Source organism: Pollachius pollachius (genome assembly GCF_949987615.1).
Source record: "Pollachius pollachius genome assembly, chromosome: 12".
Lineage (NCBI taxonomy): Eukaryota > Metazoa > Chordata > Actinopteri > Gadiformes > Gadidae > Pollachius > Pollachius pollachius.
This window is the reverse complement of record NC_136945.1, coordinates 12,453,267-12,479,906: the sequence shown is the minus strand read 5'-3', so window position 1 is coordinate 12,479,906 and position 26,640 is coordinate 12,453,267. Positions and strand designations below refer to the sequence as shown.

Genomic DNA, 26,640 nt, shown 5'->3' with positions numbered 1-26,640 from the left:
ACATCTGCAGTTGAAAAAGTCTAGGAGTCTCGGGGTTGCTAAATGCATGGGATATGGATGCACTGCTGCAGCCAGAGGAATACCAATATCCCTCATGCATAATGCATTTCCCTAACCATAAATAATTATGTCTAGGATGCTCACAATCCACACAGCCATAGAAGTCTCCTTGTCATTTGATGAAAGTAAAGGAAATTGGGCCATCTTGTGATATAATTTGACTTATCGATGAGCTGGCAAAAAGAAAGCAGAGATTGTGTTTTGGCTCTCTGGCACCCATGGGCTGCAACAGGCCTGCAGAGGCCCTGTTCACGAGGCAGGTACCGCGCTTTTCTCTGGTATTCTCTGAACACTAACAAACCATTTGACATGTAAAACACTATGCACACACACGCACGAGACCTAGGGCTACGGCTGAACAGGGAACATTCAGAATAACAAAGTTGACTTGCAGGACAAAACAAACCTGCGAAGGGGTGAGATAGAACAGCCAGCAGATGGACGTTTTGCATGAGGTCAGACGGAGGGGGTCAGCGAGTAGACACAACAGCGGGTGGAGTAATGCAGGACACTGCTTGCTCCTGTGTTCATGTATTCCCATTATGGCCTCAGCATGTAAGGTAGCGCAGCACAAACAGCTGTTGACGGGCCGTTTGGCCTCGGATGACTGTGTGCGTCTTTCATAATTCATGGCAGTAAAGGGCCGGGCGGGACTCTGAACAGACATTTAAAGCACAACTCCACGTCATGCTTTCAAATCATACCTGGTCTGCAAGCCAAGTAGGTACACTGACCTTTCAAGACATAATTTAATACAGGCCTATAAATTACCTCATGGGACATCAAGCACAACTATTGTTTGACCCCAGATACAAAATGATCCACATATTCAAACTGGTTCTGCACTTCTCTGTAATTACTTTGCAGTAGGGAACTGAATTGTCTGAACTGGCCTGAATTATCGTGTGAAGGAATGGCGTCTGAAGTCTTCTTTGCCATTGTCAGGCAGTCTAATTTACAACAAGCAGTCAGTCCAGTCCCTTTAATTCGGAGCTCACAAACAATGACAAGGAGTTTACAGAAATTGGCTACATTTGTATGGAGCAGTAAAATAGTTGGATTTATTCGATGTCGAGTCGCTCCAAAGGGGTAGCCTACAATAACGTCGTTTTCCCGATGGCACTCCAACGCGCAAAGCGTGTGCGTGTTTGTGTGCGCGTGTGTGTGTGATTGTGTTGGTTAGTGTTCGTGCGTGTGTGTGTTTGTGCGCGCGCGCTTGTTTGTGTGAGTGCGCACGTGTGTGCGTGCGTGCGTGTGTGTGTGTGTGTGTGCGTGTTTGTGTGCGTATGTGTGTATGTGCTGAGTCAGGCGCGAGCCCTCTCTTCGGTAGGGTGCTCTGCTCTCTGCTCTGTCTGTCTCTCAGTCCCATTTCTCCCTCGCTGCCTCGCTCTCCGAGCCTGATTATTTATTACTTATTACACTTTGCCAGAAATACTTACAGGGGGAGGGGGGGGGGCTTCATTCTTCTACGGAATAACCCTTGGCATGGACTGGGACATCGAGATGCAAGGATATTTGGTTCAGCGTCATTTTCTGTTTTCTTTAAGCGAATGACAACTTGTTTCTGTGTAGCATAGTGCACGCCTGATGTTATTAACCGGCTGAAACGAAGCGCGGTGGACAGCAGGCTCGCCAGGCGGCGGTCCGGTGCGCATCTGCGGTCAGGACATATTTTTTTGGGGGGGTTTCTTCTCCAAAAGGTTCGCTTTAATGATTCGAAAGAGAGGCACACATGCGAGTGAGCTGCGAAACTCTCCGGCCGTGATTCAACGAGCACATGCCACAGATGAGAGGGATTAAGAAAGCAAGCAGAACCGCGACTCATTGCGGAAAAGCCTTTGACTGCAGACTCATGTGAAAACGCACCGTGGAGAACGTGCTCCGCGGCGCAGAGTCGAGAGAAAACCCCACAATGTAAGTTGCTTTAAGATAATGTCCTATCTCATTCAGATGTATCTTCATACACGCTGTTTTCCCCCGAATATATTAATATAATAATACAATAACAATGCAATAATCATGCAATAATAATAATTATTCTAATTGCAAAATGTATGTTTTATTCATTATCATATTACTTATTATAATTTGTGTTGTTATTATCAGTTATGATACAAATGAGGTGAAGTGTAACCAAAATGGCAAAAAAGACAAACGGTTAAGCCTATATGTTACAGTTATTTCATTCTTTACATCACTGCTAGTTATTTCTCAATGATTTGATGCGCTGTCCGCGTGATACACATTAACATTAAGGGAGGACAGAGAGCGGCTTGGCATCCGATTTATAAATCACTTGTGCATGCCAACGCCATCCACACGCACGCCAAACCTCTGGACCGGCTTCAGTGCTTCGTATGGATCATTGTTTTGGCCCCCCCCCCCCATGTCTCTCATGGTTATGTCGGGCCGCTGGTGTGCTGTTTCAGGTCCATTCATATCGTGGCCCTCGGCAGCGAATGCCCCGGGGTTGTGGGCCCCGGGGAGGAGGGTCCCATGGGTCAGGGCCAGCTGCAGGGGGGCCTGCTGTGGAGCTACCTGGGCCAGGGCGCAGTGGTGGGACCCCACGACCTGGAGAACAGCCTGCACCACCCGGCCTTCATGGAGTACACCTCGCAGGTCTTTGGGGATGTGAGCGTGGTGGTGCGGGACTGCCCCAGCTGGGTAAGAGGCTGCTGCCTGGGTCCGGACGAACGTGTTGCTCAGATGGATGGATGGATGGATGGATGGATGGATAAAGGGATAGATGGATGGATCAGACGATCAGACAATCAGACAGACAAGATAGACACGACTTTTCAATCTAATCCATTTCCCTGACAGGCCAATCATTTGTCCTTTATGAAATCATTCACTCCTGGGCTCCTCTATTATCTCTGTCTCTCTCTCTTTCGTATCTGGATTCCAGCCATTAATTTAAGATTGCGCGGCAGGTTTTATTTTCTTATTTGATTCAGTGCGATGGAGGAAGGTCAGGACAGGCCAAGACGGCGGAGCATGCAATGAAAGCAGGCAGGGTATTTTAGTCTGTGCTGGGAGCGTGAGTCAGGGAGCTGCTGGTTTTTGTTTTTTGTTTTCCACTTCTGAGTCTGCAGCCGTGGCTCAAAGGATGTTCAAAAACTCAAGGCTGCTGCCGTTGCTGGGATGCAGACTCTCATCTGCACGACAACGCTCTCTTTCTTTAGTGAATGATGGTCATTCCAGCAGGAATCAGGGCACGCACATGACCTCAACTCACTCAATCGGTGGTTAATGATAAATCGTATATGTGAAATAAACGACAAACTGTTGATCCTTTTAAACCAATCCTTTGTGACCCCTCCCCCCCCCACTTCCATTGTTGACATGATGGTGACTGAACTGCCTCCGTCCATTCGTTTTTTATCGTGGCAAAGATATAATCTGTTCCAAAACACGATTCTGTTCAAAGCTTGCAACGGTTTGCCCGTAATCTTGCACTGAGCAGGAAAAATAATTCAGATATTATGTAATGCAACTATATCCCGGAACGAGGGGAAATAGGGAGACTCATAGGAAGATACATAGGGGGGGGAAATTGAGTTCAGAGTCGTATGGCGTAGATTAATGCTGTGTTTTTTCTGTTACGCTAAACTGCTCTTAAGCACCATCTAATCTTTCCATGCTACACCCCCCCCCCCCCCTCCCCCCCCCCTCCCCCACCACCTACTACATCACCTCCACCAGGATCTGCTGGACAGTGATTGGGCGAGCGTACGGAGTGTGCTTGAGCAGGCGGACATTCTGGTCATTAAGTACTCTGTAAACGACAAGCTGGCCTTCCAGCAGGTGAGGAATGGCTACGCGCCCAGACTCCGCCCCCTCCTGAGGCATTGGGGTGTGCCGGTCATCCTGGTCGCCGTGGGAGCACGTCTGCACGGTGAGCGCAACGATATTGCATCGATCTCAGGGCTCCAGGGAGCTGAGGGAAGAACGACCACATGTTAGCCCTAGGCAGCATCCGCCTCTAACTCTCTCTCTTTCACTCTCCCTTTCTCTCTTTTGCTCTCTCTCTTTCTCTCTCTCTCTCTCGTCCTTTATGGATTACATTGTTCTAGTAATGTTAACTGTATATCATCAGATGCCCTTGTATAATAACTAGGTTCAGAAAAAGCCCACAATCGCCCACGAGTAGGAGTCCCATAAGAGCTTTCTTGGCATTAAGGGATGGATGTCTGGGAGCAGATTCGATCTACCTGCGTTGTTAATGAGCTGCCTGCAATTGTTTTCGTTCTAATCTTTGAACAAGCAGTCCCTTTGTCACCAGTGTCATTGGTACAATCAGGATTGGATTTCGGGGTTGCTACAATCTGCTGTCTCAACCTGGCAGGGATTTTATTATAGTCACGCCTCAATGCTGTATGAGGCGTTTGTCCTTTAGCTTGTCCTCAACATAATGATAATGATCTACTGACAATTTGATCGCTGGTCATCCTGCCGGTTCTAATGCATATTTGTGGGGTAACAAGCCGGCGCAAGGCATTACCTTCATCTATATTTATGAGGATATTAGAAGCCCCGCACACACAAACACATAGGCACACAATCACAGACAGGCCAAGAGTTCAATAAACACCAAAGTGCAGGTTTATGAGTAACGGCCCCGCCCCCTGTGGCCGTGCTGTTCAACGTCAGCTCTCCTTAACCTGACAAACGTCTATCCGGCAGCCGCTGGCACCAAACAACACAGACCCCTTTATGAACCCTGTGAGCAAGCAAACCCAGTGGCATTGTATTTTAATCTTTCCTGAAAGAGATAGAGATCTGCTAGGGCAAGCCGAGCTGATCACGCTGTTGCACGGGGAGAAATGTTTTGATGTGAGAGAAGGATGGAGGGAACGGACATTGGTGAGGTGAGGTGAGGGATGCAGGTCGTCTCTATTGTGTTTCTGCCGGCTATGAGCTTTTCCAAGTGAATCCCCCTGTGATGAGCGTTGAGACTGACGGACGATCGTCGACCATTTCCTGCTGACGGATTTAGAGCACCCAGGGGCGCCAGTGGAGCAGAGGATGCTCTATAGCGTAGCGGTAATTTGGCCATTAAAGCTCACACGCACGCGCATACCCTCACACAGCGCGCAACGCACAGAGTGATGATGTCAGAGCGATGCCCAGTCACAGTCTATCAGCCTTGGACAATTTATTCCAGGTTTCTCCCTCTCCGCCTCTCCCTTTTTACACACACATAAACGCACGCACAAACACTCATACATTCACCTCCCCCAAACAGACAGACAGACACACACACACACACACACACACACACACACACACACAAACGTACATACACACATTCAGTGTACCAATGCTGGCCGATTTTTAAGACGTCAAAGCCTGATCACTGAGCTGTATGTGTGGCTCTTTCTTTCTCCATTCTCTCTCTCTCTCTCTCTCTCTCTCTCTCTCTCTCTCTCTCTCTCTCTCTCTCTCTAGCTCCCTCACTCTGCTCCTGCCATCCTCAGGCTGCCTCTTCCTTTGTGCAATCTCTCCATAGCGGAATTCTCCTCGAGCTTAATCGCTCTAATTTTCCCCTTGCGTTGTCAGCCCTGGATGTATCGAGCATACGAAACCTCTCAATGAACGCACGCTATTGCACATACAGTACTGATGTGCAGAGCCAGATTAATCAGGCTTTTTGCTGAATCTGAGGGTGAATCTTCATCTTACCATTATCCTTATTGTCTTACCCTAACCCATGTTAAACAGGTTAGACATTATCGGAATTAATGGCCCAGACCGGAGATAGCGAATGGGTATTGTTTCAACTTCAGTCAGGTCCCATTTGTAAATGTTTAACCGCCTTCATCGCTGAAGGCTTTGGTCATTGTTTTGGTTTTGGTGTACACGATAAGGACCTTGTTGCACACAATAGGAGATTTGATCTCAGTTTATCAGCATCATCCTCAGCAACAATGACAGGAGCTCTCTACCCCTCATGACGGTGCGGTCTTTGTCCTGGTCTAGTTCATGGGCTTTAAGCATTACCAACGCAAGACTCTTGCCTGCTTAAACCAGGGCCAGCCTTACTTAAAAAAGTGGTTCCTTGATGCAACTTGATGAAATGCTTTGAAACAGAATAGTATTCCGGCCCCCCTCGTCTTTGAATGAGCTAGAACACAAGATGAGGCTGAGGCAGCTGTCCCACTGACAGAATAATAAGTCAATGGTCGAAGCTGGGACTGCAACGGTTGCAGATCAATGCAACGGTCTGGCCTCGTACGTTTAGCTCCTTCTTCTCTGCCCGACTCAATGATTCCCTGTTGTATGTTGTTGTGTAGTGTATTGTATTGTCTGCTGCAGCTGTCTTGGCCGGGGTTTATCTTGTAAAAGAGATGTTGAATCTCAATGAGAGCAACCTGGTTAAATAAAGGGTAAAACTGAGAGAACATATGAAAAATACCCCTTATTCATGTGTAACCCTCTTCTCCTCCTCTTCCTCCTTCTCATCCTCCTCCTCCTACCTCTCCTCCTCCTCTTCCTCCTTCTTGTCCTCCTCCTACCTCTTCTCCTCCTCTTCCTCCTTCTCATCCTCCTCCTCCTACCTCTCCTCCTCCTCTTCCTCCTTCTCGTCCTCCTCCTCCCTCTCCTCCTCCTCTTCCTCCCTGTGGCCCCCAGACGAGGGGCCCCCCTGTACTTGTCCCCTGTGTGCCTCCGACTGGAGCAGCAGTGTGCCCCACAGCGAGGGCCTCCAGCTGTCCCGGGACCTGGGGGCCACCTACCTGGAGTTGCCCTCACTCAACCACGTCTTTGTGGGACGCTACTTTGGCAGTGTGGTGGGTGCTGCTCTTATTCTGCGCCTCCTTGTGATGACCAAACACACTGGACAATCTCCCATTTTATGTCAGCATTTTGGCCGTGTGAAATTATCAAAGGGGACATGTTATATTACCAGGTGTGGTTGGGATTAATAAGACAGATGAGCACGTCTACTAAAGTCCACTGGTTAGGCTGGTAGACTCATCTATCCAGCAAACATCTAGGCGGACACGCCCGCTTGTGATGTCAGAAGAGGCAGATTTTCAAAACAGCTTGTAATGGCTAATCACACTCACATCTGGTGGTATAATATGTCACCTTTAAGTGATTAAGGTGCAAATTATTGATAACGAGGCTGCAGCACCAGACCTGTGTAACCAGATGAAGGTAGATCTGATTAAAATGTAAGCTATCAGAGTGTGAACATGTGAATCATTCCAATAGGTAGGAATTGCTCTTCTTTAAATGCTACAGTTCCTGAGCCTGGCGTAATACACAGGACATGTAATTATTGGTTATTGCTGCAGAAACTTTGCACTGGTGACTCGTGCTCAATGGTCGTCAGTATTAAATAAACAAAGAGGAATCGATATTTACATAACAATAGTAAATAACGTTGAACACTGTAATGGCAAAGCTTGTTAGTTGCTCCTCAAACTAACCAAGTCTTTATTCTCCTATGTTTGATTCGTCCCCAGTTGGAGTTCTTCATGATCCAGTGTCTGAAGCAGAAAGCCAAAGAGAGACCAGATAAGAGGCGTGTCAATAAAGTGAATGAACCACAGCCTCCTCACTTGGAACAACCAGGTCAGAGGTCAATATGGTGCTCCCTTTACTCTGAGATACAGCTCTACACACAATGTTTCTATGCTTGCGCATTAGGATGATATAGTCTCTCACAGGACGTATTTCTGAGGGTATTATTATTTGTTGATATTGAATTTGAAGAGCCATGAAATGAGTGATGAAACGTGTGAAATATATGAACCCTATCATAATTTCATTTTACCAACAAGAAGCTTTGCTGAGCTTGTTCATTTCATTTGGAACGGCAAAGCAACTGCAAAATATAATGGTATACCTCTAAGGTCTAAATTATAAATCTTTCTCTGATGTCATCTCTGATGATAAAATGATAACTATAAAACGATGAAACTATAAAAGGATAAACCTTTATGAAGCAGGGGAGTGCTTTTGCTGAGAACGCGCTATTTCCCGCCTGCTCGTTTCCTCTCTACATGCACACTGTTAGACCCATTCCCCCCATGACGCCACCCACCATTTTGATATTTTCCCAGCCAGTCTAAAATCGACAGGAGTAACTGGCCGTTTCGCTCTCAGTGATTTGCTCAAGGACATATCCCTGCCATTTCTGGCAGAGGGAAGGGGGGAGGAGCGAGGAGAGGCAGAGGCGTCTAGCGCACGTCTCTCTCTTTCAAATTGTTGTTCCTCAAACAAATGGTTATTTGAATTACGGTTTGACCTTCCCCCTCGCGCCGGTCTTTAATCCGCTCCCCGTACCCTCTGCCCGAGCCGTCGACGGCGAGCCCCCATGTGTCCCTGTTCCTAAATCTCAAAATAGGTTAATCTGTTCCGTTCTCGAGGTGATATCGATCCGTCCGCTGAGTCTATCTCAGCCCGGAACCGTGACCCTGAACATCACAGAGGGCAGTGCCCTGGCAGCAACGGCTTCTTCGTCTCAATTTGTAGGTTTCACTCCATTGTAGGTTTGTATGCGATCCGGTGCTCCAGAGCCAGCCCTGAATATATATGGCAATGGTTCAGCGATACGCTTTAGGGACCGTTAAAAAGGAGATGAGGTCTGCTGCGGGGCTATTATTTACATGGCCATTACCTGTAAGACCTCCTCACTCCGGGCCTGCCGAAGCACCGCGCTTAATGCATCATTATGTACTTAACTCCCTGTCTTTGTCTCACACCTCTATATATCTTTATCCGGCTCATCCCTGCACCTCTGGTTTTCCAAGGGTTGTCGTCCCGTTCTCCTCTCATATCCACAGCCCCCGTTCCGTTCCTCCTTGTTGGCTAGACATCACAGTATTCTTTGTTCTACAACTCATTATTCTCACGTCGTTTATGTCTCCGCATCCATCCGTCCTCTCGTCCTTCTTAACGGTCACCAGTGGAGGGGATGATGTGTTGTGCCATTGATTGTTCCAGAACGATGCTCCATCTCTCTAAACCTCCCCTCTCGCCCGCCCACTCCCTCTTTCTGCTCCTTCCCTTTTGTACCCCGACGCCTTCGTTTCGACGACGACCCCCCCCCCCCCCCCCCCCCACCTCCCTCCTGCGGTGCAGCTCGCCTCCCTCCGATCCGGGTGGAGGAGTCCAGCTTCTCCCAGGACATGCAGTGGCTGCTGGAGCGCGGCGTGCAGTTCGCTGATGTGGCCTTCTTCGCCGGGGATTCTGGGAAGGAGCTAGGCTGGGCGCACGCGGCGGTACTGTGCGCCGTGAGCCCCTACTTCAGACAGCTGCTTCTGGGACCCAAGTCCAGGTCGGGGCCACTGTTTGAAAAGCCTTCAGTCGTAAATCATAGCGCTTTAGCAATCCCCCCCCCCGTCTGAAGGGTGATGAAGCGATAAAGTTTTATTGAATTGTATAAAGAGCACTTAGGGTGACTTTGGTGTCTGGCACTTCTAGGGAACGACCCCAGTCGAGGTGTATTTGTCGAGAGCGAGACGGTGGTCCCCACTCTCTGCTTTCCACGTGGGATGGCGGGATTATTGACGATATGCCGCGGCCAGACGGGCACACGGTGGGACGCCTCTCTCGCCTGGTGGTAAAGGACCCCCTGCTGTGCCTGTGCCTGTGGGAGACCCTCATGTTCCTTTACAGAGGTGAGGCACACATTCCACACAGCCCACTTAGAAACCCACTGAAGGCTATAGATTAAACTGAGGCTAAGCTGAAACAAGAATACATATTGCAAAGAAATCAATAGTCAACAGAAGTGGAGGCCTATGACTCAAGCCTTTACTCAACATTGCATATGACGGCAGCACAGAGAGCATAAAGAGGCGACAGTAAATCAGGCATTTAAAGTGTGTGAGTACAATCGTAGCATATGGGCGATGCGGGCCACTTACATGTCTAAACAGCCAGAACCAGCCGGCCCCATTAACCTGCACGCTCTCTCCACTACCTGCCTCCTAAGGAAATGGGCCCTGCCATCAGCCTGCTCTGTATTACTCTACAGTTTGTCTCAGAAATCAGAGTAATTCATAATCTAAAGTCTAGATGATATATGGGGGAACAGGGCATTTTCCTTTCTTTCGCTTCGTATTTGTTTCGACTAATCATGTTGCTGGAGGCTGCAAAACCAAACTCGCCGAGCACTAATAAACAGTATGTGTGTCTGTAAAGGAGTTCAAATCAACACTGTGTGGATTGGCCGATAGCGCATTACACTCCCCTCCAGCCGCTCACATGAATGAGTTTAACTCTGGTAGAATATCTCCAACGAAACAGAAAACAAGGCCTAACTCCGCCCCTTCCAGTTCCTGGTTCCCGACCCAGGCTCTGTGCTGTCTCCTCCAGAAGTTCTGCTATCATATTGTAGGACTGCTTGAGCGAGATGACTCTACAGTACACATGGTAGCAATCAACACGTCTGCACTGTTTTGACGTAGTTTGCTGGAGTCACCGCCTAACTGATCACCTAGAAGCGTGTATCTTTCCCAAATTGTATATCATTAAAATTGCAATGCTTGCAAGCTACAATCCTAAAGGCATAAAAGCGATTTTCCCCTAATTGTGATGGTTCTTGCTGTTACTATTGCTAATGTGATAAGAGTCTTCGGTTTGTGCATAGTAGCTTTTGAGGCAGCAATTCTTCTTTTTCTTTAGGTGATGAATTTGTTTATGTAGCTTGAGTTATTGAGCGATATAAGTGATATATGGTGTAAGGTAGGCCGTGTGAGGGACTACTTGGCTGGTTTCAGTGATGCATTGTGTATGTGTGTGCTAGTGTGTGTTAGAGTGTGCGTGCGTGTGTGTGTGTGTGTGTGTGTGTGTGTGTGTGTGTGTGTGTGTGTGTGTGTGTTTGTGTGTGTGTTTGTGTATGAATGCGATAAGTTTGTGTTAGTAAAAATGATGTTTTGATTTGAGAGACAGGGAAGTAGGAGGAGAATTTCGAGGTGATGTGTGGTAACAGTCCCAGGTTGGATTCCCGCCCAGGGGGAAATAAAAGTTGCATGAGGCAGGTCATAAACCCCAGTGTGTGTAAGGTGTGAAAGGTTTGCTTGTTGTTTGTCCCCAAGGCTAGCATGAACAGCATTGAAGTCTTAGTTTCAGAGTGTGGAAATGCCAGCTGCTTTTTTTTTTTTTTTTACCGTTCAGGAAGTCTGTGCATGTCCTGGCTTTTTAAATACTGGGCGCCTTCCATAATGTTGTGTCTGTACGATGCCACATAACCTCTTGACTGTTTAACGCCTGGTTGTCTGGGGCTTGGTTTAACAAGGGATTGCAAAGATGAATCGTTTTGTCACACTGTCATTTTCAATGCGTCTACAGTATTGGTGCTTTTGCAGTATTCCTGGATTGAGTTCCTACCCCAGGGCGATATCTGGATTGGTTCAGATTTAATCCTTTTAAGAAACTAGCTTGTGGGAGCGGAAATGGATTATCCATCATGAGCTAGTTTTGAAGTAAACATTTGTAAAAATAATAAATTACAATTTTGTTAATGGTGTTAAAATTGACTTTATGCTTGGCCTTTGCGATTTTTTATGCACGGACACGGCCCATGAAACAGAATCATTTTATATTTTATCTCTGACAAAGTGCTTTAGTCTCTGAATAGCCTCAATTCATCACCGTAGAAACAGTTGTTCTGCGCTACATCTGCAATGACACATCCAGGAGGATAGAAGAGAGACTTTTAGATCTCATGCGTCAGAAGAAGCTCGGTGTGATTTAAATATCACAACTAATGTTTGCCGTGGAATGCAGTCTACTTCCTTTGGTGACATGTCCTCTGGTTTATTCTGCATAAGAGGCACAACATGAATATGAAATGTGCCGCAACTCACAATAGCATTCTGCTACAATTCAGGTTGAATAACCATGTGCTGCGACTCGAAGGAGCTCTGAGCATTTATTTTGATCTGGCATTGTTTTGCTCTACAATGGACACAAACAAAGATGCATTAGCACTAGGAAACAATACTTTATTGACAATATTGCCATCTGTTGGCTTTTATCCAGGACCTTCTATTGTTCATTAACAATTGCTTGTCAATGGCATGCTAATTAAAAGTGTTGTAAAAGGAAATCGATTCACTAGGTAGTAGATGGCTTAAGGTAGATATTAAAGTCATCCCAAAAGGTAAATAACACACCTCTGCAAAGATAACATGTTGGTATGTGGGCCTCTGTGTACACCGTACGTCATTTTACCAATTATCATAGCTATGCAAAATAGTTAAGGGAATTCTTATTGGGATTTATATCCAGCCTAAGCTGAGAGACTGCAGTGCTGTGCTGTTTTGCATGCCAGCCCTTCATTACGGTCTGTGTTTCATGTTCGGTCCGTATTGTGAAGGACCCTAGTGACATCTTGTTCACCGCTGTGTGCCAATTTAACATGCATAGGAGCAACCTTCACTGATTGACTGAATACATGCACATGCACACACACACACACACACACACACACACATACACACACAAACACTCACGTACACAAATATAATGTACACACACATGCAGTATACACACAATAATTGAAATAATATAGCGTAATATAGTGTTAATGTGCAACACAAGAGATGGGACAACCTAAGAAAGACAAACTGCAGTGTCCGCGTGTGGCAGGGAGTGTTTGAGGCATGATGTGTGTGTATATGTGTGTGTGGCAATGTGTGTGTATTTGTCAGAGTGATTGCATGAATAAAAAGAAGGGAGGGAGAGAGTTGTTTGAGAGAATATAAAGAACCTGGTGAGGACCCACACAGGTTGAGTGGCGTGCACACACGTGTGTGCAGGCGTGTGTGTGCGCTCGGAGCATTGAGTACAATGAGAAGGCGAGGCACATAGAAAGCTTGTGGAGAGAATAGGAGCGGGGGATGTGAGATTGAGAAGAGGGGGGCTGGGGGGGGGGGGGAGGAGTTTAAACAAGAAGGAAAGAAAAAAAAATAGCTTGCGTTTCCATGAGATAAGCAGAGCAAGAGAGAGCTGTGTGTGTGTGTGTGTGTGTGTGTGTGTGTGTGTGTGTGTGTGTGTGATTATAGAGAGCCTCTGCAAGGCGATGACGCATCTCAATAAAGCACAATCAGCTGTGTTAAGGAATTCAATTAACCATCAACATGGTTCACACATCGCTGTGGAATAATGTAAGCATGGCTTGTATGTGTGTGTGTGTGTGTGTGTGTGTGTGTGCGTGTGTGTGTACATTTGTGCGTTATTTCTGTATGTTCAGTGCTTAATGGAGTATAACTGTCTTCCTCACTCTCTGATCATTGAATTAGTGTGTAAGTCTGACCGTTTCTGTCATGCTGTTCTGTACTGCACTGTACAGTGCGGGAAATTGAAAAATTAGTGGACAGTTGTTTTCCAATTTCATTTTGAATGAATCTTCGTTCCCGGTGTAGCAGGGCAATGGAGACATCGTTGTTCCCTGCCAACACGATCCATCCCTCACTGGGAATCTTTGGACAAGAGCTGCTTGTCATTCAAGGCAGATTTTACAGGGTGTCTGTTTGTTTGTTCTAGGTCTGTCTCCATGGCATACCGATGGATTATTCAGCAGAGACGGTTTCTCTGTGTCATGTTCAGGGCAGGACGAGTTCTGCCCCGTGCACAGAACAGTGGTCATGTGATGTTAGACTGACAAGAGATGTTTGAGTGTTAATAATAAGATAATTAAATGCATTCTTAGAGCGCTTTTCAAGACACCCAAATTGCTTACCATTAGTGAGGGAGTGTGTGTGGGATCTTAATCTGATGAGTTTGACTGTTGATTGTGTTCATGGCATCACACACTACCCAACAATTCAGGTTCAACCCCAGCCCTGTTGTTCAATTCCTCATCTCAGCCAACCCTACAGTGAAGCATCCTGCATCTTAGCAACCAAACACAACATATCTTCCCCGGTAGCAGCCTAGCCAAACTCCCCTCTTACCTCTCTCTCTGTCTCTCTCTGTCTGTCTGTCTGTCTGTCTGTCTGTCTGTCTGTCTGTCTGTCTGTCTGTCTCTCTTTCTCTCTCTCTTTCTCTGTGTGCGTGTGTGTGTGTGTGTCTCTCTCTCTCTCTCTCTCTCTCTCTCTCTCTCTCTGTCTGTCTGTCTCTCTCTCTCTTTCTCTCTCTCTCTTTCTCTGTGTGCGTGTGTGTGTCTCTCTCTCTCTGTCTCTGTCTGTCTGTCTGTCTGTCTGTCTGTCTGTCTCTCTTTCTCTGTGTGCGTGTGTGTGTGTGTCTCTCTCTCTCTCTCTCTCTCTCTCTCTCTCTCTCTCTCTCTCTCCCTTCCTCTTACTCTCTCTCTCTCCTCAAACCACATACAGCCCTTTTGAAGAGCTAATAAGCCGAGTGCTGCACATCCGCCTCTGTGCTCCCCACAGCTGTCTGTGTTACGGGTGGATGATACTGAAGCGCTCCGCCCCTCAATCAGGCTGAAGGGCTTTGCCGGGTTATTTAAAGGAGCGCGCCCAACCATAGTGTATCATGTAGGGTGGATGTTGTCTCGCTGCCACAGAGATGGCGACATATCATAACTTTTTTCAGGACTTTTATATTTTCCCCTTTCTTCTATTTTGGTCTGTATGGGTTAATGGTTAGAGAAGTTGATTTATTGGATCTTGAAGTGGCTGGCTGCATATAATGTGGTTGGTTTCTGTGAATGCTTGTTTGTGTGTGTATGTCGCTATCTTTGGTGATAATGTGCGGCTACAGCAGATGGCTAAGTAGCATTGCTTCGCGGGAAGTCGAAGGCTGAGAGTTATCTGGTTCAATTTCTAACAGAAAAGTAGTCGTAAAGGGTTATTCCCACTGTGTTGACCTCTGAAAATGGGCAAATGCATATCGGCAGAAGGATACACCACAAATCATTTAACACTTAAACACTTAAACAAAGCTAAGTTCGGGTGAATGGGATTATTGTTATTTATAGGTCCTGTTTTTTCACAAATAGGATCATAACAATGGGAGTGTGTGTGTGTGAACTAAAGGAGGCTATTGCAGGTTGACAGTATGGGTGTGTATGTGTATCTAATGTGAGGGTGTGCTGGGTGCAGGAGCGTGGGAATGGGACCACCTCCAGGAGGCCCTCGTGGAGAAGCTGAAGAACACCCTGGCTGTGGCACAGCTTATGGAGCGCATCCGCTCCTTCGTTGGCATGGATAAGGTGATAACTCACACACACATATACACCTATACACACACACACACACACACTTATACACATATATACACATACACACACACACACACATATATACACACACACAAACACGTGTACACATATACACGTTCACACACACACACATAAAATATATGCACTCACACACACACACAAGCAAACATACACACACGTACACATATACACACTCTCGCACACACACACACACACACACACACAAACACATATATACACACACATATGTATAAATACACAAAGTCCCACACACACTCACACACAAACACAAGCAAACACACACACGCACACATATATACACACACTAACAAACACACACATACACACACGCACGCACACACACACACACACACACACACACACGCATACACATTGTGGGACTGCTTAATTTATTTAGCAGTCCGTAATGCAATTCTTATTTGATCTTTTTGAGAGATAGTGTTACTATTTATGTGTTTAACGAAAACAAATGTCTACCTGACATTTTGCAACAAAACGCCTTCCATTTTAGAGTCTAATCACACATTTTGGCTGTTTAAACCAACCATGCGCCTCTCATCTCATTATCCAATAAGCAACAATAATGAACCTGTAATTAACACAATTAGTTGCCCCTTATCACATGTCAGCCACTGTGAGACTAAGCATATCACAAATGATTAAATAAGCAATTAGAGGCATATGTAGAGGGTAGAAAACCCTGTTAAACAGCAAGCACTGTGATCTGTTTCCAATGCCAGGACCAGCTGTGTGAATTGTGTATGTGTATGCGCGTGCCAACATGAGTGCCTACTATTACCACAGTTAGAGGAAGGATTTGAGACCTGACAGGTCTGTGGTACCAGGCACGTTACGCTACACCATGGCTACCCATCTGGATGAAGGAGGTCTATTCACCTCCAGCAGTGGTCAGCACAGATCAAACCCACAGGCAGCTAGGCTAGGCTAATGCAGAGCGACTCATTCAGCTTCCCTGGATACATGTACAGTGCAAGGTGCTCCCAGTAAAATGCGTCCTCTGTATGTCTTCTATATAAAGCGAGGGATATTTCAAACGCTTTCTAAAGCTGGTATGTGTATATCAAACACTCCCTAGGCACCACTGCCACCAACACTGCTGTTAGAATATAGTCAATTGTTGTTGTTTTTCAGTCGAAAGAGAAAGGTCAAGTATCGACGATGGGGTTCTGTGGCAATATACACGAGTGGCTCCCACCACACATAGAACAATCACAAATAGTCACATTTTAAAACACGGTTCAGAGCCTTTGCATGGATTATTAGTATTTTTGCGTAAGACATTCTTCTCAAGGGCAAATATGTGTCAGGAAGTCTTTCAATTGGCTGTTCAGTTCCCAGCCTTAGCATCAGATCCATAGCGGCTGTGCTTGGCAATTCAGCTCAGATGGCGTGACTTGTGTGAAGCAGAGTGGCCGACAGCCTATTAATATTCGATAGGTGAGCGAAGACCAATGCATAGAATTAGAATTATGAGCCTTAGCGGCCGCGGCAACTGTGGAGTAGAATCTCCTCCATGTCTCTGAAGATATATAGGGGTGGATGAGTTCCTTTACGCTCGAGATGTGTGTGTGTGTGTGTTTCTTATTCTTGTCTTCCTTCTGTGTATGTGACTGTGTGTCTGTGTTTGTGTGTATGCGGTGTGTGTGCGTGGCTGTGTGTTTGTGGCTGTATGTGTGTGTGTGTGTGTGTGTGTGTGACTGTGTGTGTGTGTGTGTGTGTGTGTGCGTGTGTATGTGTGGAGGGGGGGGCCGTGTATGGTTGTGTGTGTGTGGCCGTGTGTGTGTGTGTGTGTGCGTGTGTGCGTGTGTTTGCGTGTGTGTGGCTCTGTGTAGGCCTCCAGGGAGACCCCCAGTGCGCGGGCTGCAGTCCTTGGCCCCCAGACCCTCGTCAGTCTCTTTAATTCTCCTCTCTACTCTGACGTCATCTTCATGGTGCAAGGCAAGTCCTCCCTCACGCACACACACACACTTGCATACACACATGCACACACACACACACACACACAGTCGTACACCCGCAAACAGACACCCACACACAAGTGAATACACATATTAATTTAATGCAATGACTCTGACTCTGACAGTGAATAAAGGTCACATTAATAATCCTTGATTTAAGGATTATAAATATCACATTTATTTGTTTTTGACCTCAAGAAAACACTTCAATCATATTGTTCACTGTGTCCTATTGCGGCATGATGTTGTTGATGACCAAAACAGCTAGGTTTCTCCAGTTTCCCCATAGCCACAATTTATTCCTCCTGCTCATCTGTATTGCTAGAATAGTTCCTGTGCTGCGAGAAGCCGTCCCATAAATGCTTCACTCCTCCGGCATCCTCTGCCTCAGAGAGAGGGGAGTTAGAGCGCGGCTCTCCCGGCTTTGGTCAGCACAATCCATCCTTGTGATTAAATTGGCCATCATATTTTTCACTGAAACTGTATTAAGCAGCAGTGAGAGATGGCAGAGGCTGCAGACAATGCCCCAAGCATTCACTTAGCCTCTTCTACATTCAAGGCCCCCTCAGATCTGGTGGGCATCTCTATGCTGTTCACGAGACAGACAGGAGATTTGGGATGTTGGGCGGAATAGTGCGAGCTCTGTCCGTTCAGTAACCTTAATAGAACATCACCACACACGCATGACGTGCTGGTATGTACACATACCTCAGTATCAACATCTACCCTTTAAAGCTCCCCCAAACAGACAACATAGAACAGATAAACTCCCTTAGTTTCTTATTAGAGTACTACTGTGTATACGAAACAGTTGTTGCATCCATAAAACTAGAATGTATATTTAGGTTTTTTTCAAAATTGCACTCACAGCGCTTGTTATATATGAAAGTATCTAATATGTTATCACTGTTGGTTAATGTGGTACACTCGGGCAGTGGTAGGCACACACAAAAACATAGAACACATACATTCTATTCACCCCGTCTTGGTGTATTCTTTACTTACTCATCAGATAACTGATTCTAATTTATATGAATTCCAAGTAGTAAGAGTTCAAATTTGCTTTGAGTCGGGAAGACCTTAGCCCCCAGTTCGAAATTTGACCCTGACCCCTGACCCTCAATTATAATTGATTCAATGAATCACAGTAATTATGTTGCTAAATGACCTTTTGGTGGAATTAATTTGACTCATGTGACACAATGTGTTCTATTTTCGATTCAAGAATGTTTGAATCTGTAAGGCACTGATGTTTTATAATATAGCCTATGTTCATGTATGCTATTCCCTTTCTATCTGTTATCTGTGCTATCTGTCTTATGACTGAACTATAACTATCTATTTTTTGCTTTGTGGTTGTGTCTCTGTTTGTGTTTGTGTGTGTGTGTGTGTGTGTGTGTGTGTGTCTGTGTGTGTGTGTGTATGTCTGTGTGTGTGTGTGTGTGTGTGTGTGTGTGTGTGTGTGTGTGTGTGTGTGTGTGTGTGTGTGTGTGTGTGTGCGTGCGCGTGTGTGTGCCCGTGTGTGTGTTTTCTCTAGGGAGTGTGTTGCCAGCCCACAGAGCGGTACTGGTGGCGCGCTGTGACGTCATGGCGGCCATGTTTAGTGGAAAGTACGCAGAGGCTCGGAGCCGAGTGGTGCCGATCCACGGAGTCTCCTCAGACACCTTCCTCTCCTTCCTGGAGTACCTCTACACTGACACCTGCTGTCCTGGTGAGTGTACTGCGTGACGATTCAAAACGCCCCAATAACACATGAACACCATCATTGCGGCTGCTGCTGCTGCTTCAAAAAGCAAGGGAAGTATTTAATCTCATGCAAACGCTTGAAAAGCCATGTTCTAAACTAAGGGTTAGGAAGGGTGTCTCTTTCTATAATTTTCAGCTTGAAGACTTTAAGAGCAATAATATAAATAATAATAATAGTATTATTATAATAATTAATAATAATGAATTGCATTTATAAAGCACTTTTAAAGATAGCCAACGTGCTTTACATATTTCATAGCAAATTAAATATAGGCTCTGTATGACTTCGGAACAGCTTCATGGCTGGGCAATCAAACAAGATGTCAACCTCCTTCAACACCAAAGGTCACTGATGTAGAATCCAGACCACCGTCAAAGACATCAGCAGAGGTACTGAAGACAGAATGCTGTCTTCTAAAGAACACACTAGAAAGGATTTGAATCCCATTTGTATAGATATATATATCACAATGATATAGAATGGCCCCCACCCAGCACACAACGTCTTTTGGACGTTGATATCTGGGCTAGAGGGGATTTAGCCCAGATATCAACGTCCAAAAGACGTTGTGTGCTGGGTGGGCCTGAGCTGTAGACCGTGGCTTTTGTTTTAAAGTTGATCTATGGCGGTGGTTTCCAACTTTTGAGTTTAGGTGTACCACCAAAATGTCATAAAGACCTTTCACAGACCACCTCATATGCAAACGGTAAAACATAGACCAGAAGTAACATATGCAGTGGCTTAGCAAGGAATGCCAGCACCCCCATTATACAAAATTATTACTTCAAAAGGCCATGGCCAGAGGGTAACAGCGGGAAGAAAAAGCATAAGCAGCATAACGCAGCAGTTTATGCTGTAATGTTTTTCATTGAGGTTTTGTGTTCATTTGTGTTAACATCAATAAAACCAATTTAACACAAAACCTCAAAAGAAAACATTTCAAGCTACACTATTTATGAAATAATAGCAAGCCTTTGTTAATAATTGAATCTATACATTTTATAAGATCATTTTTCAGAAAATACTATATTTACCCAACAATATTTAATATATCCAATCTGCAGTTCCGTCTAATAGCTATATCTACCTAGCTAAATCTATGGCATGTATTTTGCAGTGTCGGCTGATCTTGGGGCTCTGAGATGTGGGCAAAGCTGTGTTTTTCCTTAATACTTACATCACACTGTTGTCATCAGCCTGCATACAGTATTTTAGCCATTATAGTTTTTTTATTTTACCTTTGAGAGGGCATGAAACCCACAATTAAGGTCTTGTGAATATTAAACACACAATAGCGACCAAATTGCCTAATGGTCCTTCTGAAACAAGATGACAGGGCCTTATGAAACCAAGTGTTTTTGCACAGGCTGCCAATGCGTCTCCCCGGAGTACTGCAGAGAACAGTAGTGAGCTCAAATTAAACCACATATACCATTCCCCAAATTGAACCATGCATTTTCAGGAACATCACCGCCATTAGGTTTTTTCATTAGCCTCACAGAGCCAGACGTTTCATATGGAGACCCTGGGACACTGCGTTGATTAACTGTGTCAAGAACCACCTACTTGTTAGGAAGAGGTCTTGATTGACATGCAATTATGACCAACCGTGGACCGTACACCTGGGACTTAAATGGGATTGAACTAAAGATAAAATAAAGATAAGACATGTCACCTGGGGCTATGTCTACATTTCTGGGAATGACAATCGTGACAGCCAATGAGGATCATGTCTATAATTTCTTGTAGACGCTTCCTGGTTTTGCCTGCTCTATGTATCAGATGATCAGGGCGAGGCCAATGGTGACCTTGGCCAAGTGAACAGAGGAGGCTGAGATTAGCATGAGGAGATATGTTGTCCAGTTACATTCCCAGGTGTGAAAGAGCCATCACCAGCTTTTACACATGCAGTATGCATAAGTGTGCTCAATAAAAGCACTCATTGGCAATGCTCACTGCTAATATTAAAGTCACGTGTTTTGCAGGAGGTCAAACTGGGTGTGGGTAATTTCCATAAAGTCAAAACAAGGCGGAATCACCACCAACATATGTATTTGAGTCTTTCTCGGAAATATTTACACACACCCAAAACATTCATGGCAAAAATTTCCATTGGTACACAAAGATTTGTTTAAGCATACCTCTTCAGAAGACTTGAATTATCAGTGTGTCACACATATCGTTGTTTTACTTTTTTGAAGTCCATTATATGTATTATATTAAAAAGTAAGTTAGTAAGGAGCCTCTCACACCTCCACGGGTTCAGGATGAATCAATCATAACCCCAAACCTAAAATAAACAATCGTGTTTCTATGTCTTCCCACACACAAATAGTGGTGCTGGTGAGAAATATTCAACAAACTCCCTTTTGGTGCATGCAAAGGACAAAACGGGCTTTCACTTGCCCACATGTCTCTCAGTAGAACGTGGAAATAGGAAAAGAGAGCTGCCAAAGAGAGGGGGAGGCGATGCCGCTGTGCTGTTGCGTTTTTTTGCTCAAAGTCAAGTCAAGGTTACATCTCCAGAAGCAGCCAAACAAAAGCCACAGGCGTCAGAATCCCCACTGGAGCAGCGCAGTGGGTGCTTATGGTCGGCTTCAGCAGGGCAGCCCTACGAACAAGCAGTCTCTTTGATTTACACTGGGCTGGCAGCAGGGATTCAACCCCGTCATTTGGCCGGGGGCGGAATCAGTGGAGAGTTGGCATAGTGTGCATATTGCCCACAGGCGGGTTTGACTGACAGCTGTGATGACCAATTGTGTTTTCTTGAAGGACAACAAGCGCAAAAATTCACTGTTTATAAAAAACAAAAGAACCATACTGGACGAATACTGGCCACAGTTAATTACTCTCAATATATAGAAATTAAAGGTTTTGATGTGTTTGTGAAAGCCTACACTCTATCAGACTGTGCCTTGTTTGTGTGTGCTTGTGTGTGTGTGTTTCTATGTCCAGCCAGTGTGCTGCAGGCCATGGCAGTGCTTGTCTGTGCCGAGATGTACCAAGTGAAGCGCCTACAGCATCTGTGTGAGGTGTGCGTGTGTGCCTACCTTCAGAGCATGCCCAGCAGGGAGCTGGCATCCACCGGTATCAGTGTGATCCGGCTACTCCGCCGTGCAAAGGTCAGTGCGTGCGTGTGTCTGTGATAAGAGAAATTCACTTCGTGTGATGGGAGCATATGCTGTACTGATCCATGTAGGACTCTAACGTCTTATGCGCTGCCCAGTGTCACAACGCCGAGCAGCTGTATGTATGGCTGCTCCACTTCATCGCCAACAACTACCTGATCTTCAGCCACAAAGCAGACTTCCTGGAGCTCTCGGGTCAGTGTCTGTTTGTATCCCCCCCTCCCCACTCTCTCACCTTTCACCTCCATGGCATACAAGCCCTTTTTTTAGATCACACCATGCTTCCAGAATTCACCACAGGAAATGGCCTAACTCCAACACACTCATTTCATGGAAAAGTAGAAGGTCAGATTAGTCTTGAATATTACATCATTAATTGGCTGAAGCTGAACCGGGCTGTGGCGTTTACTGGGAATGCTCCGTTGCTCATTCACACTGGCTCATGGTTCCTTATAACTGAGTGGTCGGTTACAGGAGGTTGTTATTGCCCGCTTCTTTTATATTCCTTCTGGCATTAGTACGTATGCATCAGCTAAAGCATGTTATGAAACGAGCAGATAAGAATGTGACTCATTTCAGTGACGCACATGATTTGTGATGGAAAGCGTTTATTGTCATCTTTAGTCATACACAGGAAACTTGTTTAGGATCCATTGGACGGTCGTTAAAGGCACGAGTAAAGAAAAGGATTCAGCTGGACAACCAAATGAGAAAGAAGAATAATTCATTCGTAGTTTGTAAAAAAAAAGAAGACGGCATCAAGCGTGACACAAACACGGTTGACGTGTTGGCCGTTATACAAGGCGGGACAGCGTAGGTTTGTGTGCTCAGCAATTAATAGACATTAAGCATTAGTGTTGAGAGCTGCCACGTCCGTGTTCATCAATGCCCGTGCATGTGTGTGCGCGTGTCCCCATGTGTGTGTGTTTCTATACGTTTTTTGTTTGTGTCATCATGCATGTGCTTGCGTGTGTGTGTGACGTGTGATGTGTGTGCGTTCTAGAAGAGGAGAGGGACCATGTGGAGAGGTTGCGTTGGCCGTCCAGGGGCTACCTGCAGGAACTCAGTGAGTACCAGCAGCGGCGACGCAAGCTACGCAAGTCCCGCTGCACGGTCATGTGACGGCCCCCCTCCGACACACACACACCCTGTGGAACACACGGGAAGGGGGAGGGTCAAGGTGGGAAGGGGAGGTTGGGGGTCACCAAACATGAGAACATATCAAACACATTGGTTTGGGAGAGAAGACGGCAGGGAGAGCAATATTATGGGCTGCGGTACTGGCTGCTTGGGGATTTCTACTGGACGGCTGGAGTGCGGCGAAGCGGAGACACGCTAGGGGGGATAACACCACAACAACACCACCGCCGTGGGGCAGAGTGCAAAGGTCGCCGTGGCCCCAAGCAGCCAATGGAACGGCGTCCACACGACGAGACCCGTACTCTGTCGCCCGCGGAAAAGCCTGAGTGTCAAGCCTGGTCCAGTGACTCATCCACCAACAGCCATTCAAAATGTATATTTCATCTGACTGGCTGACTGAGTGTACATAGGTACCATCTATCACATGAAAATGAAATATTTACAACCAATACTGACATACCAGGTGGAACAAGCCTGGACTGGACCAGAAACACCACTGTGCTGGACTGCAGCCCTGTATACTTTAGAGACATTACTGGATCATTCTGTTCATCCCCTAACGCCTGAGAGACACTTTTACTAAATCCCATAGTTTTAACACTATATAATTGGCCCATGATGTCTGTTTACCTGCGTAAAAAACATTGAAGGGTTTCAATAAAAAAAAACAACTAAAAACTGCTTGTCTCTGGAGTTCAAAAACATCTAAATGTCATGTAGCTAAAAGGGTTGCCTTGTTGGGAGAACATAGTGTAAAGCTTTCAGAGGTCTGATGCACAACCCCGAATGCCACCAGTAGCACATTCAGGTTTGTTTTCATGTGGAAAGACATCATATAACGTTACGTTATGTTACGTTCTTTTCCTTTTAAAAGACTACATGCATCAGTATTTCAAATGCGATTCATTATTCAATGTGTCTCAATGCCATTTTGGTCGAACAGGGCTATTTCTATGATCCATTTCAGAAAATGAAATACAATGTCATTATAAAATGTAGATGAATATAGGCAACATGGCCTTTGGTTCATTTTTAAAAAGGTGCTTTTTGCATAATTTCTTAATGTTCTTCAAGTTATGTGAATATTTATTCATGGTTAGGAAATTTAAGAGGTGAAATATATTTTATTTCATTTTGGAATAACATGAATCATATATTATGATTTAATGGTGCTGTGATTATTTTTGTAAGCCATTAAATATGGAAGGTTTTTTATTTTCTTTCCTTTTGTGCACTTTCAGTGTTGGGCGACACTTTATTGCACAGCACTTCAATCAACTGTTTCGACAGTTCGTTATTTAAGCCTAAATGGTACCAACAAGTGAATTATGTTATATCCTCTTATCATTATAATTAAGACCATATTATGTAATGCTGGGTAGTAATATGGTTTTGGCCGAAGCTCAAATTCAAGTCGGCACACACAAAAGCTAACACTATCATGACGTCTTCATGGACCCATTGATCAACATATCAAATTGAAAATGTGTTCTTTAATACATCACTTATTGCCGATAGCATTTCCAATATGTGACCCCCTGAGGGAAATTAATGCACTAAGATCACTGGCATATGATTAACACAGCCAATGGGAGAACAGCGAGAGATTGACTTTGAAGGGGGGGGGGGGACCACAGAGGACCTGTCAATCAGGAGGAGCACATTACTAATCCTATGAAACTGATGTCAGGGTGTATCCGTGTTTTCTCAGCAATAAAATGTTACGTTTTTTGTTTGCTTTCACTCTTTTTACCCATGTGCTGTGAACATGTCCTTAAACCTAATGGTTGTATATCCCCCCCCCCTCCACTCCCTCTTCCCGACGTAGCAGCTAGTCCTACCACTCTTAAAGAACTGCCTCATGCTGTGTGTGTGTGTGTGTGTGTGTGTGTGTGTGTGTGTGTGTGTGTGTGTGTGTGTGTGTGTGTGTGTGTGTGTGTGTGTGTGTGTGTGTGTGTGTACCTTGTGCGGGCAGTGATACTTCACTGAAGCGCTCCAATAGTTTGAAGCATGCCTTGCAGTTTGCCACTCTGATCCAGTTCTGCCAAGTCACTGCCCCCGCCCACGCAATCTTCGCCGATAAACACCCGTGGCACCTGTGGGAACGTAGACGATACACACGCACATCATTGTCAGTGAGGCACGTGATCACAGAACCATTGTGTGCACCTCCCCCCAGTATATACACATTCAAAGCAATGGAAAAACGACTTCATCCACTTGATTATATTTAGATCATTTGATGAGTTCAGTTGCATTGATACCATTTTTTATTTTCCACCGTTTGAAGTGAACAGCTGTGCATGATCACTGCATCATTTCCGAGACGGTAATTGAGTCACTTTGATCAGTTGGATCAAAGGGAAGGGATACAGCGAACACTGGACATCAGTTCACAAATACCCGTAATGCGACTATACTACAAAAGGCCTACACATTAATCAAACAAGAACTGTCCACAGTAACAGACTATTTCTTCAAAAATACTAAACCGCTACAATCGCCTCATGATCAAAGGAAATCAAATTGTAAACTTACCGTGCGAGCACCGGTGATTTCCAGGAAATAGTCTTGCATTTTGGCCATGTCGCTGCGTTTACTGATGTCAATACATTCTAAATGTCCTGGTTTAAATTTGTATTTGGATAAAACATCTTTGGCCATAATGCAATACGAGCACGTTGGCTTCATAAACATCACCACTTTGTCTCCCTTAACTGTAGTCTCGACAAACTGCTGAGCCATTTCTTCTTTTGGTTATAGTCGAGATTAATAAATAAACCCCCCGCTATAATAACTAAAACGAACTAGAAGTACAATACAACGTCCAACGTAGTCGATATATGAATCAAAGTACCAAACGGTAAGTAGTTGGCATTCGTAATTCAATAGTCTCAGAAGGGAGGAGTTATATCCTTAGGGCAGCCCCTTTCTTTAGTCCAGCTGCGCCTGCGTGTAGTTTCCTTGATGGTCTTGCTCTGGGCCAAAAGGATCCTGAATTGTAGCGTTATCCCGGTCAAACGTATTGCAACTTCCGGTATTCTGCTTCCTACAAGAAGTGTACGACAGTTTAACAGTCCCAGCCCAAGAAGAATAAATAACATACCAAGAAGAACAAGTGATTATGGTCATGTTCTTAGTTCATTCGCCGGAAAACTGAAAAAACGACACATTTAACATAGTAGGCAAATAATGAAGAATAATAACATAGATTGGACAACATTACCCATGTGAACAAGTCTAGACAGTTGTTTACCAGGTCAAACACAAATAGTAGTAGGCCTATTTGGAGTTTCTCAACAGAGCTGGAGTTGATGATCCTTTTCAACCCAAAGCCCCACAGAGTGGTGGCAATGTAGTTCAAATCAGCAAATCATTGAGTCTCAATGCAGTGATATATAATACTAACAGTAAATATAAACTAAG

General features: G+C 45.2%; 2 protein-coding genes across 2 annotated transcripts; one reads left to right on the top strand and one right to left on the bottom strand.

Annotated features, from left to right (window-relative positions):
• Positions 1 to 278: 278 nt before the first annotated feature.
• On the top strand, positions 279 to 23,196 carry rhobtb3 (Rho related BTB domain containing 3; the record flags this gene model as incomplete). The annotated part of the gene is made up of 14 exons (XM_079747641.1): positions 279 to 320; positions 613 to 620; positions 2,490 to 2,724; positions 3,766 to 3,958; positions 6,694 to 6,851; positions 7,533 to 7,641; positions 9,154 to 9,349; positions 9,496 to 9,692; positions 15,081 to 15,190; positions 17,074 to 17,183; positions 18,741 to 18,910; positions 21,902 to 22,068; positions 22,146 to 22,269; positions 23,078 to 23,196. 14 exons carry the CDS (start codon positions 279 to 281, stop codon positions 23,194 to 23,196), a joined length of 1,938 nt encoding a protein of 645 aa, XP_079603767.1.
• Positions 22,672 to 26,102, bottom strand: glrx (glutaredoxin (thioltransferase)). Its single transcript, XM_079747406.1, has 3 exons — positions 25,753 to 26,102; positions 25,177 to 25,310; positions 22,672 to 23,222 (listed from the first exon to the last, which is right to left on the bottom strand). The coding sequence occupies exons 1-2, from the start codon at positions 25,957 to 25,959 to the stop codon at positions 25,197 to 25,199; spliced, it is 321 nt and encodes a 106-aa protein (XP_079603532.1). The 5' UTR covers positions 25,960 to 26,102; the 3' UTR covers positions 22,672 to 23,222; positions 25,177 to 25,196.
• Between the last annotated feature and the right edge of the window lie 538 nt (positions 26,103 to 26,640).